Source organism: Rhipicephalus sanguineus, chromosome 1 (assembly GCF_013339695.2).
Source record: "Rhipicephalus sanguineus isolate Rsan-2018 chromosome 1, BIME_Rsan_1.4, whole genome shotgun sequence".
In the NCBI taxonomy this organism is placed as follows: Eukaryota; Metazoa; Arthropoda; class Arachnida; order Ixodida; family Ixodidae; genus Rhipicephalus; species Rhipicephalus sanguineus.
Window position 1 is genome coordinate 104,836,609 of NC_051176.1, and position 16,376 is coordinate 104,852,984.

The 16,376-nt window shown below is 43.5% G+C and overlaps 2 protein-coding genes across 3 annotated transcripts in view; one reads left to right on the forward strand and one right to left on the reverse strand.

Annotated features, from left to right (window-relative positions):
- The window catches only part of LOC119394976 (protein ROP), a 47,925-nt gene extending 46,730 nt beyond the window's left edge, over positions 1 to 1,195 (reverse strand). Inside the window, exons 1-2 of one of the 2 annotated variants that reach the window (XM_037662275.2) lie at positions 1,047 to 1,195; positions 139 to 270 (exon numbers count right to left, since the gene is read on the reverse strand). In XM_037662275.2, coding sequence (XP_037518203.1) covers positions 139 to 270; positions 1,047 to 1,074 — 160 coding nt within the window. In that variant the 5' untranslated portion in view covers positions 1,075 to 1,195. The remainder of the gene's footprint in view (positions 1 to 138; positions 271 to 1,046) is intronic. The other variant, XM_037662279.2, reaches the window with a different exon arrangement.
- A 198-nt stretch (positions 1,196 to 1,393) lies between these two features.
- LOC119394967 (eEF1A lysine and N-terminal methyltransferase) overlaps positions 1,394 to 16,376 on the forward strand; it is a 38,399-nt gene continuing 23,416 nt past the window's right edge. The window contains exons 1-6 of the mRNA XM_037662266.2: positions 1,394 to 1,800; positions 1,908 to 2,139; positions 2,322 to 2,524; positions 2,640 to 2,775; positions 5,731 to 5,849; positions 15,479 to 15,622. Of these exons, the coding sequence (XP_037518194.1) occupies positions 1,709 to 1,800; positions 1,908 to 2,139; positions 2,322 to 2,524; positions 2,640 to 2,775; positions 5,731 to 5,849; positions 15,479 to 15,622 (926 nt within the window). The 5' untranslated portion in view covers positions 1,394 to 1,708. The remainder of the gene's footprint in view (positions 1,801 to 1,907; positions 2,140 to 2,321; positions 2,525 to 2,639; positions 2,776 to 5,730; positions 5,850 to 15,478; positions 15,623 to 16,376) is intronic.

The following is a 16,376-nucleotide window of genomic DNA, read 5'->3' on the forward strand; positions in this document are numbered from 1 at the left end:
GTCTTAAAACCTCGCGCGAATTCAGTAATGAGGCAATTTCAACCGGCATCATCAATCTTGCATCGAAGTACTAAATTTCATGCAGATTTGGAAGAAGAATAGAGCGTCAAAAAAAAAAAACTGAAGAGAAAAACTCACTCGTAATTCCTTCAGACGCGAGTTCGTGCATCTTGCAGCAGGCGGATATCATCCGCATCCCCAGCTGATCAACCACAAGAACCTTCCATTCTCCCTTTTTCTTGACCGTGCGGATAACATCGTTCGTGATTTCTGAAATATGGACACAGCTACAATAAGCACGTGCCAACACGAACTGTACCGTCGACGACTTTTAAGGTTCATGGCAGACCACTACGCTATCGGCACGAATATAGAATGTTACAACTCGGTATTTTCGCAAGCACACACGCTAGGTCAAACAGACAATAGCATCGTCAATAAGTGCAAACTCCGGATTGAAAAATGCCTTATAAAGCCAGCAGCGCGCAGAGCAGCGGGCAAGCGCGTTGGCCGGTGTGATTACAAACAGACGAGACAATAACGAGGAATGGCGCAAGGTAATGCAATAATCGCTATTAACACAATAGTGACCTTTTTATTATCGTTTCTCCTTCTTTCAAAACACTTGGGGTTCACAGCTGGTTCCTACCGAGCAGCAAAATGCGCCTCTGAACCGCGAACACACCCAGCGGCACGGCGAAACTAACTACACTACTATCGTTTCCGACCACGAAACCACTGCAGTAAAGGCACTATGAGCCGATAGGCGAAACATACTCTTGTCATAGCTGAACAGATGAAACCCCACTATCGATGAACGTAAACAGTACGCAGGCGATCGCTCTGTTTTATGTGGGCGTCCGTGAAAGATGCAACAGAGCCAAGATGGGCGTGAACTGCTTAGGCGTTTTCTCACGCAGGCGTCTCACAAACTTCACGCAAAGCCACTTGAATAAGAACTACCGTATGATAGGGTTACATCAATGAGACACATAAACCACCAAGTCGCGCGTAATTTTCTGAAATGGAAAGTAAAGCGTACTTACTCAAGCCGACGACACTCTTCAGTGCCATTACGGTGCCCTACTCGTCGTATCGTCAATAATGCGTCACACATCTGCGTCAAGCGAGCTTCCGACAGCAGCGAATCAGAACGCGGGGTGGCCGGTGCGGTAGTGCGCGGGTAGTAGGTTGCTCGCTATCCTGAAATCAATTCGATGAAAATATTTTGCGACAATTGGAAATCATGATCCAAGTGTGCTTTGGCGGAACAAATCGCACAACTCGGACAAGAGAAAAGCAAGAGTTCAAATAGTATTTCCTACCAGTAGTTTGCTTCGCTTGTCGGTAGGGTACTCAGCGTCGTAGCCTGCATAAAACGTAGTTGAGAAACCGTGCTTGGCTGGTCATAGTCGGGATACAGCCGCGTTTGAATGGAAATAATTCTTTACTGCCAGCTATGTCTCCTGAAGTAAAGTTTAGCTAACGCCTTGCCTGTTGCCTGATAATGTGAATTGCATTTGTAATCAAGGAGATGTGCTGCAATCCTCCTATGAAGAGTTTGCTGATGACCGCACTTGGGCAACTAAACCAAATATGTCATACATGTAGCGGGGTAGCGGCACGCGCAGAACGCACGCGAAGCATCTTCGGTTTGCTCGTGCGCGTGAATGTGAACCGACAAATGCTCTGCGAATGACCTTTGATCATGAATCTTCTGCCGAAGGCGTCATCCGAATTCGCCAGCGAGAAATACTGGAACGAGTTCTTCCATAAGCGAGGAAAAGCAGCTTTTGAATGGTGAATGTTGCATTTGCTTACGCCTAGTGTGAGCTGTCGGCATCGCACGTGGCTAATGTTTACATTTTTGTTTTTCTTCGATAACACAATCTTTCATTTTTTTTCAGGTATGGAGAGTTCTGGCAACATGCAGAAACAATATTCAAGTACTTGAAGGAGTCGACTGACAAGATCCTAATTGTCGGTTGCGGCAACTCTACTTTAAGCGCGGACCTCTATGACAGTGGTTACAGAAACATTACCAGCATTGATATAAGCGACGTGGCCATACGACAAATGAACGATAAGTATGTAACTTCGCGACCTCAGATGCAGTTTCTCCAAATGGATGCTACCCAGGTGTGTACTTTTGCATTTTGGTACACGTAGCAGTAGATCAGGCCGAGCTTGCGTGTAAGCAGCAACCTGGCTCTTCGCTGCACTGTTCTTTCACTTGTCTAATTCCCCCCTCGCCCAACTGTCTGTCTTCGCAAGTCATTGTTGAAGGGTTCCAACAATTTATTTATTTATTTATATTTCAGATGAACTTCAAAGATGAGGAATTCAGTGTAATATTGGACAAAGGAACAGTGGATGCACTGACTCCAGACAGTGATAGTGCTGCAAAACTTTACGCAGTGCTTAAAGAAGTGTCCAGGGTTCTCAGAGTTGGAGGCCGGTTTTTGTGCATATCACTGTTGCAGACCCACATCTTACAAGCATTGCTCAAGTGGTTCTCCTCGGAGTAAGAAGTTTCGTAGTAATTCCATGAAACTTTTGTGGATACAATGATCTATTACAGCGGCCTTTAGCATCCTGTGCCAGCTGTGCAGTTAATTTTCTCTTCATGTTTTTTTCAGTCCAGCTTGGACTTGGGTCATTCGGTTTCATCGCTGTGAGGATGCGGAAGCACAGGAGGAAGGTGCATCAAGGCTAGTGCTGCCAGTGTTTGTGGTGGTCTTCACAAAACTCAAACGGTTGCTGGGACTCGAAACAGTTGAGTATCCTCGTTGGCATTCTTATGGCCAGCACTAGGGTCTTGCCCTGAATAGGCGATCACGTCTCGTAGAGTGTCAGTGCAGTCAAGCCTACTTATAGGCACTTTGTGCTGAAGCTTTCGGCAACTAACAGCAGTACCAGAACACAGCATAGGGATCGAAAGGACACTATTCCGGTTCGCATTCAGATACGCCTTTGGCTGGTACAAATTATTGAGCCTTTATAGTATAGCAAGCACTGAAATTGGGCTAGTTGATACTGATCCATAGCTTCTGAAAGTGCAGAAAACATGCCACCACAAAATCAGTTCGAAAGAACACCACCGCGCAAGTTCTCTGTAGCACGTTGGGTGGTTCAAATTTAATGTAGATCATCACACATTGAAGGAGTGGTGACAAAATTTCGGACACAATTTGACTGTTATATCACTAATGGGTGCATATAGGTGCCATCTGCACGATATCAGCCACAAATACAGCCTAAAAAGTATTTTAATTGAGTGTTGAAGTTTGTGAAAGTGCCGAATCGGAAATAGAAGCAAAAAGCGATGATGTCATCAAGCGGGGCCGTTTTGTAAACAATGTACGACACGAGTTCAGGCCGGGTTACCGGAGGCGTGTACGAGATGGATAACGCTGGTGGCGACACCTGATGATGCATAGCCTAACCAGAGATCTAAAAAATAACATTGCAGCGACTTACCCGCTTACTGACTCTGTGTAAAGCATTAGCAGTGAAATAATTAGCAACTCACAGTATTCTCATTGCTTTTTTTTTTTTTTGCGACAAGAACAGCAGCACCACGGAGAAAACAAAAAAAAAATTATTGTAGTTGGACAAAAAGCCACAAGATGTTGCTACCGACTCCGCGGCTGCTGCCATGCATGGCTGCTGCTACTGCTGCAGTCGTCAACAGCTCTGGTAACGAGGTATCTGCAAATGTTAGGAAGTCTACAAACTGAAGCTCTCTACTGCCGGGATCGTATTGCGTAGTGGACAGATAACTGCCTTGGCGTTCCGATGTGCGTACGTGGGATTGTTATGCCTTGAGAACGCAGTGTTGCCCAAGCTATATACGAGTCAGTAAAGCGTACCTCACGTCAGTTGCATGTTACACATAAACACTGCTACAGAGTGCCAGTGTTGTGATTTCACTGCTTCCTTCGTCACTTCTCAACCTGCTACTCTACAATTGATCGAAGCGAAAATGTTTCAGCACGTCTAATGCTGCGGCTGCTCCAAGCCTCACGGAAAACATCGCCTCAGTTGGACGACGACGACAAGAAGAAGATTGCAGCGACCAGCAAGATTCGCGAAGTGGAGCAAGCTTTTCTGACTTATTTTTACACTCCTCCCAGCTCTTTCATTCATCGCTGCACTAGATAAGCGTTTTTTGACGATTGGAGAAACAAGCACTCACAACGCTGAACACAGCAGACGAAACAGCAGCATTGACAACATGGCAGAAACTGGCCAGTGACATCACTGGCTCTCGTGGTCACCTGATGGTATTTGTTCACGAGTAGGCCGACTATGTCATGGGGCCACTGAGTGCTCTTCGAAATTCAAACTGCCTCCGCTCGTAACATACGAGCATATAATTAAAGGGGTCATGAAGCACCCCTTGGGCTGATTGAAAAAACACATCCTGCGGAAAGCTGACACGGCTATGAACTGCTCTGCCAAATATTACAGTCGTGCGCGCCGCGTAATGGCCACAAGCGGAGCGCGAAGTTGCCGTTTCCCCAGGCACCCTCTTTTCAAACAGAGGCCGGTTCTCACTCTCGTCGGTGGGCGGGGCGTCTGTCCGCTGTACGTCGCAAGAGACATAGCATGCTTATTGGCCGATAGCCGACGTAAATCGAGAGCGGCGTTCGGATCAGATGCGCTTCTTGCCGCGGGGTGCCGCCACTTGCCGGCACCGCACTCCTCAGTACACGGTAGCCGCACTCGCGCAAGCGAATCACAGCGGGAGAGCGATCGCGTTTCATGACGCGCGCTGGCGTAACTTCTTTCCCCCATGCCACCCCTCCCTGTCTAGCTTCCAGTGCGCTCGCCGGCACGAGAAAAGAGAGAAAGCGCTGGGAGCGTGCGCCAAACCCCCGTAACTCCGCTGATTCTTGACGGATTCGAGAAATTTTTGCGGCAATCGATTCGGGAGGCAGTACACTCCGATACTGAGGCCATTAGATCATTACTTGGAAAAGTGGTTCATGACCCCTTTAAACGTTCGTCTCACGCTAGGGCAAATGAGTTTCGTTGCTGCTATTAACGAGTCAGTAGACGCTGATTAAGAGCAAGAAACAGAGGTTCACAAATTTTCTGTCACCACTCCTTTAACGCTAAATTTTGTAATGAACAAACACAAATGACTAAGGCAGTTGCTATGGGGCAATAGCAATGATTACTGTGAAAATTTTAAGAGATATTTGCTTAATTGTGCTTGTCATGTGGAATGTTGAACCTTCACAAAAATCAGACCAGCCAGTTCTTTATGCTTTGAAGAATACGTTATTGACACATGTCATGCTATTGTGCATTGCTGCTCTAGCCGTCAGGCACAAATAAAATATATTGCACATTCGAGACAAGCATTACCTAGAACAGCGCTATGTGTATCGCTACAAATCTGAGTACCTAGATTGAACATTGCTAGAGCTCTTCTATTGACGGCTAAATATCCAGTCTCATCCTCAGTAATACTAATCAAACTGCAATAACAGCACTAAAGAACAAAGTAAATTTTGGCTGGTAGTGGTGCCTCCGTTGCTGCTGCCCACACCTCTTTTAGCATAGCAATGCAGTGCAATGCAGTACAGTTTTTGTTAGCAAAGCTCCTACAGAGTTCTTGGGCTGGTCATCAAGCATAAAAGCTAGTTGCCTCATTTCACTTGTTTATTTTTTTTAATTGAATACATTGTTCCGATCTTCCTTATGTATTTCATTGCACAGGTGACTGAGCTGGCCTTCGACCCTCAATCGAAACCAAGACGTGTTCCTGCTTCCACTGTATGCAATGAAGTAGCTTCCATGCAGCAGTATGCATTTATACGACATCGTATAGCCAAAAGGTATAAGATTTTAAATTACACAATTTGTTTTTCATGTGTTAAGTAATGCTCGTTGTAGTGCATTCCTTGCGATTTTTTTTTTTATTTTTTCGACACTTAAGCAAAAAAGTGCAACCACTAAGCGTGTTGTGTTAAAATTGTGGTAGTAAAGCAACTCTTGATTATTGGAACCACTGGTGGGTTTATGGTTTAGATTTATGTGTTTTCTGCCCTTTTATTTTCTCTAGTGCAGCAAGAACCATTTTTCTATGGCCACTCTTGTTGAGGCTATAATGTTGAGGCCACTCACTTTTTGTAGTGTGAGCAGTATGGGCAGTTTGTTTTGAGTGAACTATGCTAGTGTTAGTGTGCAGCTTTGTTTTCTATAACAAATACAAACCCAAACCTTTTAATGCACATATATGGCCATCAACTTGCAGTGCTACATCATTAGCGGGGAAACGCTGTGGAATCCACTGTGGTAGCTTGGCAGCTAAGCTGTTGCACTGCTAAGCTCAAGGACGCGGGCCCGATTTTTGGCCACTGCGGCTGTGTTTCAGTGGGGGAATGATGTAGCAACACCTGTCTACACTCAAACCTCATTATAACAAAGTTACATTTTACACAAAAATAACTTCGCTATATCCGAAAATTCGTTATAAACATATATTCCTAACACTGTATGTATTGCAAGACTATTTTTCATTTACTTCTTCATAACCGATATTTCGTTATAACAGTGTTCATTATATCGAGGTTTCAGTGTACTTAGATTTAGGTACATGGTAACCCCTCCCATACCGCAGATAATTAAAAATTTTGTACCAAGTTTCCCAGAAGTGGGGCAAGCAGGCAAGCCACATTTCCAGTGCACACGTCAAGCACTTGAGTATAAAGAGGAACTACATGCACACTACCTATACTTCATCTCACCACTACCGTTCAGCACTACCAAAGCCACAGGGTGTAAGCAAGCCACATGCTTGCGCAGCAAAACATTGTTCCAGATATAATTACCTTAGAATTTTCAGGGTTGAGACATTTGCGCTTGTTTGGCATGTGTTGTATATCATGCACCCATCGATGCGTGATATGTTTATTCTTCTTCGCATTTATGTCGTGTGCCTTTAATTACTGTATCAGTAACCGCCGGTAACTGTGGTTGAAAATCAAGATGGCAGCGTCCATGCAGGCGCGACTGCCCGCTTCACTTCGAACTTACGCTTGCTATTCTCCCACTGTGCTGGCAGCAACAAATAAATGGTGAAATGAGCCATCGCTTTGTGCCATCGCACGCTGAGGACAAAGCATCAGGTACATTTTGTCATTATTTGCGAGATCACCTGTTTGTTTAGCAACACCTGCTATGCCTAACGCGCCGAGGATTTGATAAAGGTTCTTGGAATTAGAGAAACATAGTCGTGAATACATTACTGTCGAAGCGTCAGCATATTAATCTGAAGCAAATACAAGCGTCAGTTTGTCACTTACGGCTCACACAGCGCACGGTGCCCTCCGCTTCGAGAAACTCGAAGCGGAGGGCACGAGCTGCGGTGGGTGCAGCCTTTTTTTTTTTTTTTTGCGGTGCCGTCTGTTCACTTTACTCGCCCTGCGCGTGCGAGCAGATGGCAGGGAGACGCTGAGCAGACGACGCGACGCGGATGAATACATGTGGAGGAGCTAATCGCCCTTCCTATTGGCTAAGGATCCCTGTAGCCTTCACAGTGCTGTAGGGAACTTCTGAGATGGATTATAGTAACGCAAATGGCAGCTAGATTACAGATGTAATCATGTCCTGTTCTTGCTGAAGGTACTTTTCACTCGTGATGACTAGAGGCCGGATTTTGAGGCACTAAAAAAGCTCGTTTTAGGTGCCAAAAATAGGCAGGCAAAACAATGTTGTATGCCTCCAATATCGTAAATATCGGCACAGTGAACTTTCACATAAATGCAAATAATTTCAAACGAAGACGTGCGTTGACCTCTATATACAATAGGAAAATAAAAGTGTTACTGCTTAAGATGGCACAAAGGCGCTAACAGTTGAACATAGCCATGCAATTGTGCTTTGTCCCGCACGGTTCGCAGAACACAGTCTCTCCCGTGTTCTGCACAGTGACTCAAGTGTCCACTGTTGAATTGAACACACTCCTGGGTGTCGTTTCGGCATGACTGAGAAGGGCAGAGCAGGAGCAGACAGCCAGATCACTAAAAGACCAGAAGGGAGGGATTTCTCCTATTGGCTGCGTCGAATCGCGTAGAGCCAATTTCTCAAGGGGGGTGGGGGGTCGAAACTTTTCAGTTTTGCGTGTGTGTGTGTGTGTATACACTCAAACCTCATTATAACAAAGTCACATCTGCCACGAAAATAACTTCGTTATATCCGAAAATTCGTTATAAACGTTTATTTGTAACACTGTAGCTATGACAAGACTATTCTTCATTTACTTCGTTAATTCGTTATATCCGTGTTCGTTATACCGAGGTTTGAGTGTATATACATGCACATATACAAATGCATGCACGAGAAAGTATGGTTACCCCCCTCCCCCGGGTCGAAAAAAATTTCTGGCTACGCTACTGCAGTGAACTTCTTAAAAAGTAAATTACAAACAAAATAAAAGCTGGATGCACATCACATTTTTCTTTCTTTTTTTGCTCTTCACTCTCCTTCCCGCTGACTGCTCTCCGCGGTTTCGCATTCGCCAACCGCTCGCGCCGTGTCAGCGCAGCGGCGAATTCTCACCGACATGTCTCACTTCGCTGCTGCTAGCAGTTGTTTCCAGGAGTTGGTTCAAATAGAGGACTAGGTTGAACTCCATAGTTCCCAACAGTCAGTGTTACGCGGTAACATGACTAACGGTCTCAAACAGCACCTGGGAGCGAAACTTGATGCTATATATAAGCGCCAATTCATATAAGCGCCAATTTTGAAAATAGGCATTTCTAAGTATATCTAAGCATTTAGGCACGAACACCAAAAAGGGGCATTTATAGGCACTATAAAAACACTGTAAATACTAGAGCTGTGCGAATAGCAAAATTTCGGGTGCGAAGCGAATTCAAATATTGAAGTGTGAGTGCAAATTGAATCGAATATTTTTCGAATATTTCTCGAATATTTCTAGAATATTTTTTGAATACTTAGAAACGAAATTGCAGAAAAAAAAAGTTAGAGAAGATTCCTAAGCATATTCTTATGAGATAGCAATATGAAAGTGTTTCTTTTTGCTAGGTTGATGAAGCACTGGTGGTGTGGTGTTTAATAGTTGTCTTATCAAGAATGAGGCAATTATAGAGGCCGAATTCTATTTATGTACATGATTTGGTGCAACCAAAGTGTTGCCGACAACACTTTACACGTGAAAGGCAAAGTTGCCATTTCCTCAGCCTCTCCTCCTCTTTCAACTTCTGTGGAAGCCCAACTGATGTGGTGGACAAGGGTGTGCTCCCTTCAAGTCCTGAGTTCCAAATCTGCCTCGAAGACGTCGATATATAAGAACATCTGAAATTTTGGATGCTAAAACGCTTCGGCTTCCCATTTTTCGGACTTCCTGCCCAAATTTCAGGTCCAAAACAGCATTGAGCTCCCACCTCTGCCACATCTTTCATCTCCATGTTGGAACCAGCGTTTTCTTGAGTTAATACATTTGCGACCGTAGCAGAGCTTGAAAGGCAGCTTTGCCGCAATACCAGGGTGTGATGAGGAGAAGCATATTGAAAATCTAGGGACCACTTCCAATCGGACGTTAACTGTGTCTTGGCAAAGTTCGACCGTAACGGAGCTTGAAAGGCAGCTTTGCCATGATACCGGGGTGTGATGAGGTGAAGCATATTGAAAATCTAGGGACCACTTCCAATCGGACGTTGACTGTCTCTTGGCAAAGTTCGACCGTAACGGAGCTTGAAGGGCAGCTTTGCCGCGATACGGTAGTGTAGTGAGGTGAAGGTTATTAAAAAAATCTGGAGGGGTCATTTTCAATCGGACGTTGACTGTATTTGTTTTTGGGAAGTTCGAATCGAATCGAATAGCAAACACTATTCGAGAAATATTCGAAATTTCGAATATTCGCGCACCCCTAGTAAAAACCCTTCTTAACCTCTAATTCATGCTCATATATCAAAATGGCGCGATATGAGTGCAAGGAACAAAATAGGCATTTGCCTAAAATCCGGTCTCTAATGATGACTATGCTCGTCACTGGTACAGAAAGTGTTAAGAGAACCTCAAGTGGTCATAATTCATCTAGAGTCCCCCACTGTGGTGTGCCTCGTAATTGTATTGTGGTTATTTTAATTTTTTTAAACACTGCACAGGTTAACTGAGTAAGTTGAAGCCAAATATTAGCCAAAGTGCTACAAAATCGTGCACATTTGTCTATAGGTGTCTGATATCAGTTGTAAGGGTGCTTCTTGACTTCTGAGGCAGCAAGTGCAAGGCTGATCATGGCTGATTGACTTAAGCAGAAAGCTGGGTGTTTGCATGGAGGAAAGAAACAAAGTAGGGAGACCTTTTGCGTCTCTCTTTCTGTCTCTTCCTTTCTTCTCTTTTCTTTTTTCAAGCCTGATACAATGGGCTTGGTGAATATCTATCCTCTTTTTGCCCTTGTTGTCATTTTCTTTCCCAAGAACAGACCAGCAGTGCTGTTCTGAGAACTGTAAAATTCCACCATATTTTCAGAGTCTGCAGTTATATTGAGACAATCGTAGAGGCTGTAAAAGCGATCTGTTTAAATCTGAGCTGTCAAGAGGGTGAATCTGACAGTGTGCAGAGCAGCACCCCACTTCACCGATACCTGCCAACTCTCCCGATTTGCCCGGGAGACTCCCGATTTCTGACCTCTCTTCCCGATTGTACAATCGCGGCCATAAGTCTCCGATAAACTGCCTCAACCTAATTTCGAAAAAAAAAAAAGAAAAAAACTATAGTACCGGTATGATCGCAAGTAATCACGAGACCACTGCCACGGCACCCAATCATGCATGCGGTAACTATGCAGCAGACAAGCACTTCTGGCGCTACCGCGCTACGGTTCTTCTAAGGTATGGCCAAGCTCTGCGAAGTACCTGGTGCTCACCGGTGTTGTACTGCGTCAGGTTGACTGACGGATAGTAACGAAACCCAGATAGCACATTTCAAAGCCTTTTCTATTAAGCGCCAAGCGATGTCTGCCAAGGTGTCTAGCTCGCGAGGCACGTAAAAGAGAAAGCGTGCACTGGCCAGCGTGCTGGTAGATTTGGAACTGATGTTATGAATCGGTAAGTACTGTGGTAGTGTGTTCAGTGCGAGGCAAACGACCCACTCAGGTCCGTAGAGTTCGAAATAGAACAGGCTTTCTTCCGCATGCCGTCTCATGTGAACATGGGAAGAAACAAAATAAGCAGACGACCATTGATCGAGACGGGAAGTACTAAGAGGGGTTACTTCGGTGCTGCCAAAGTGAGGTGTATTTATGGCTGTTGTTTGTTGAAATCGAAACTACCAATATAAAATTTACCGAGGATGCGTTCTCAATCATTTAGTCAGCCATTGGCCGGGTCCATTTCACTTTGCCGAGAGCAGAGCGAGCCATTTTTGGCTGCCCGTGAAATGAAAATGCAAATTACATGCGCCGTGCAGTGCTATACTTGTCTCACATGTTCACAAGAGCCTCGACTACTGATCTGCAGGGAATTCTGAGTAGGTTCAAGAAGTGTTGCAGGGCCCCGGTGAAGTGACCACTTGCAATAAATACGAATTTTATTTGATGTTCAGAAAGCGTTGCCGGGACACTTTGGAGTGACCATGAGATTAGGACAGTTTTTTTTTTTTCTCTGCTGTCTTCCTGTCTCCTAGGGTCACCCGTATAGTCTCTTGTTCCGTTGCACACTGGTTGGTCCATGGCTTCTTTTTGAGTTTCTTTTTTCCAGGTTTCTGCCCCATATGTTAGAACTGGCAAAATACAGTAGCTTTACGGTTTCTCCTATAGTGGCAGTGGTAAGTTACCTGTCAGGATTTGAGAATGCCTGCCGTGTGCACATCAATTCATCCTTATTCTTCCATGTATTTCCTTTACATGAGTAGGCTCTCCTGTTAATATTTGGCCTAGATAGACATACTCTTCTACCGATTCAAGGGTCCGGTTGTCTACCACGAATTCTTGCTGTTTTGCCAGACTACCTAGCGTTATCTTTGTCTTCTGCATGTTCATCTTCAACTGTACTTTGAGGCTTTCTCTGTTTAATTCTTCAGTCATTCTTTCTAATTTGTTGCCGTCATTGCTGAAGCACACAATGTCATCTGCTGTCCGTGAATTGCTAACATATTTTCCATTAATCTTCATCCCTATTTCTTCCCACTCTAGTCGTTTGAATACTTCTAGACAGGCAGTGAATAATAATTGTACCTCCTTGACGGACCCGATCGGTATTTTCCTGCTTTTCTTTAGGAGGAGCAGAGTAGCGGTGGAATCTATATATATTGGCTATGGTATTCACATATGTTTCAAATACACCTTACGAGTTCAACGCCTTCAGAACCACTGGTATCTCTACCGAGTTGAATGCTTTTTCATAGGGATGGGCGAATATTCGGGCGTTTCGCATATTCAAACAAATATTACAGTATTCGAATTCGCTTCGATACGAATTTAGATTATTCGAAATTTCGAAGTATTCGAAATGAACGAATATATGTCCACATTCGACCGCACGTAAACCCCTGTAAAGGTGGTTTCACTGCAGTGTCTCGTTGCTGTGCTGTGAAACGGGGAAATCTGCACTGCCGCGAAGCCACACTTCAAGGTTAAATGTACATACTTTTTTAAGTTTAAAAGCGTGTTATATGGACTTATATGCGCTAAGTATAGTAATTTTTAAATTGTAACGTATTGCACCACTTATTACTTGCACCCTACTGCTATTCAAATCTTGATACTATTCAAGGCTACTTTCACTTCATTTCAAACCAAAAAAGTGACATTCACTCATACCTAGTTCCAATCCATAAATATTGTGCAAGGGTCATGACAAAAATGCTCACTTTTTTAATAATAGTATGCGGTAAATACTATTCGAACTATTCGATTCGAAATTATTCGACCAAATTACTAATTCACTTCGGATTTGCTTCGAACCTCAAATTCACTATTCGCCCATCCCTACTTTTTCATAATCTATGAATGCTGTATAGAGGTTTTTTGTGTATTAAACACTTTTCTCAATTATTTGATTAATCGTCTGAAGGTGATCAACCCTTTCCTGAAGCCAGCTTGTTGTCAAATCTACGATCGCAAGCACTGCACACATTCGCTCGCTTGACTAGACAACCAAGGCATGGTTTCTATGAGTGTTACTGCCTGGACCGCCAGTCCCAGGGCTCATTTGTGAAGAAAGGCACATGACTATCATCACACCCTCTTCAATGCAGCATTCTTGGCAGTGCCTCTCACTCTTTTTCCTTCTTTGGTGTTCTTGAAGGGCAGGGCAGGATTTAAAGGGACACAAAAGGCAAATAACAATTTATGTCAGAGTGAAAGCTCAATGTATGACAACGTCTAAAACGGCAATATTATCAACAGCAGTGCCCTACTTAACGAGAAATTAAGCTAAATGTATCACATGACGAGCGCCACGAGCAGGACATTTTGGAAATGATCCCGATGACGTGGGAGAGTCTGACTATACAATTAATCACTCGTAATCAAACTAGCTGCAATAAAAAAAGAACCTTTCGTGCATCAAGAGACGTAATAAAATGCTGTTTGTTCGTTTCTGTTTGATTCATGGAAAAAAAACCTCTTTGGCGTTGCCACGGGGAACGGTGCGCGTGGTTCAAAGGTTTCGTTTTCGCCGAACGGCGCTTCACCCAGCACCCTGCTTCGCTCGCGCGGTCGCATCTCAGTGGTAACTTCGGTATCGCGTACTGCCGCATGTGTTTTGCACGCTCGTGAAATTTGCTCTGACAGAAAGATCTACAAAAATGCCGCATGAATGTGATGTTGCCGGATGCCCGATTGGTGCACACCGCCAGTGCACGCGGCGCACAGTAAAGGCGGGCAAGGTTGGGCACGGCCAGTGACGTGCGAAAGACTGCTTTCAGGCGGGTGATTTAAGTGCGATAACGCGATGCGGACCACTAAAACGTGATTTTATTTCAAAATAAGCACTTCCTTGGCACAAAAGTAACACTACGAGGTTTCTGGACCGCTATTTCAACAATCAACATCCTTAATATTTGCCTTTAGTGCCCCTTTAAGGGAGCAAGGGGAAGTGTACTGACAGCTGTGCTGACCAATGGCAACTTTTCATGTTGTCTAGACAGAAAGCTTTGTTTTGTATGTTTTCTTAGACTGCAAGACAAGGCTAAAACATTGCTGTAAGCAGTGGTGCTTGTGGTTATTATTAAGCTCTGTTGGTAGGTTGAACTTTAAAGCACATGGGTAACATTGCAGGAAGAAAGGCACAGTGTGGAAGAAAATGACATATGCTGGTATGGAGTGATACTACCTTAAAATTCCTGCATTTGTCCCTGTGGTGTCAAGATATTAATCGTATTTGACCAAGGCTGATTTATTCATAATTAGTCCTGCAGTGCCCAAGCACTATTCCACATCAAAGAAAATAGGAACAGGCACAAAGGCTATGAAACTTTTTAAACCTTTGTAGATATCTGGCACAGAAAAGACTTGGGCGAGCAAAAGTGTTGTAATAGGCAATGATGTCATATAGTGGTGATGTTGCACAACAGTTTAGGCACAGGTATCAAGTAAACCAAGTTTGCCCTTGGGTTCTGAGCTAGTATGTCATCTTTTTCATAACATACAAATGCAGGGAACGTTCTTGGGCCTATCCCTGTTCAATGTTTTCCCTCTGGCATCACGAAAGGTGTAAATTGGGTGTCTGGTTTAAAAGGGCATCTTCACACAAATCTGTGTGTGTGTGTGTGTGTGTGTGTGTGTGTGTGTGTGTGTGTGTGTGTGTGTGTGTGTGTGTGTGTGTGTGTGTGTGTGTTTTAAGTGAACCTCGCATGCATGGACCTATTTAAAATTAAAAGCAGTTATTGCCATGCCCTTGAAGCTTTTTTTTTTTCATTACAACTGGGATTGAAACAGTGCCTTGGTGTTCATGCAAAATTATGACTGTCATGCTGCGACTCACCAACTACGCCAATCCTGTGGTATATTTCTCTCTTGTGCCGTTTGATGTTGGAGACTGTAGTATTTGTGCAGTGAATCATCTGCCATTTAAGGGGGAACCACTGCCGGAATGTTCAATCAGCATCGCAGTCTTATTTTGTAACAGTCTGTTTTAATTTTGCATTGTTTCTGTCATCCTCACATTGTGTGGCCAATCCTGGCAATAACAGGGATGCAACAGTATTTGATCCAGTGATAAATAGTACAGAAACATTATCAAGTGAAATGAACAGATATATGTGGTGTCAAGGTGCCTTGATACCCTTCAGGGAAAGCACCTTATATATAGTGGCCTGTTCACCTCTATACTTCAGTTGCATTGTTTTGCCCGTTGCATGCACAGTTCTGCTGTAGTATTTTTCCGCTTAAAATTTTTCTGTTGTTGAAAATGAAAGATCTTCTTTTTTGTTGCTTGGTAGTTGTGGATGTATGCTTAGCTTTTTGTAATATGTTTTACAATACCGTTTTCTTCAGGAACCTTGAAAAAGGGGATGATGTCAGTCTGGACCTCTATGCATCTTGGAGTGACATACCTCGCTACCGTCTCTTTGTCTGCGATCTGCAGGCAAAAATTCAAACACAGTTAAAGTTTGCCATCTTCATTGTACCCCAGGGCAGGTAATCAATTGCCTTTGTGCATGACAAGCGAAAATTAATGCAAGTGCAGGGAATAATAGGTAAAAAAGTTTTTTTTTTCTGTTTGAAATACTTTGCAAATTGTGAAAGATGTACTGCAGGGGAATACTATTGCAAAACTAAAAAAAAAAATTTCCCCTTGTAATTGAAAAGGTTTCCTTGATTAAAGGGTTTGCTAGAGGAATTAGGGCATGGTGTGTTCGCGTGTGTATGTCATATTTGCTCACATAATTTGTTCACATAACACAATTTGCTATTGCAAACATGAGTATTGCTATTTTTAGTGACTGTACTCACAGTGTTTCTCTCAGCAATATGGCAACATAATACATCACTTTGACTGCAGTGTTGTTATAATAGTTTCTAAATGCTAGGTGATCCTTATTTTAATGTTACAGTTACTAAGAGTGTGTTCACTTGTTCTGCTGCACTCTATGTCTACAGTTTTTTAGCAATTGAAAATAATTTGTCTTCTCTAAACCATCCATAAGCATGTGTCACAAAGGGAGGCCAAGTTAATTATAGGCTTTATATTTTCTAAGAGCAGAGGTTGTCAAAATTTATACAGTCGAACCTGGGTATATCGAATCTGAAGGGGATCAGAAAAAAGTTCTTTATATAGGTAATTTGATATATAAAATATTTTATATATCGGAAATATTTCAAGGGGATTTTCAACTGTTTGATATATACACTAGTTCATTATACTATTTGGGTTCGATATACACAGGTTCAG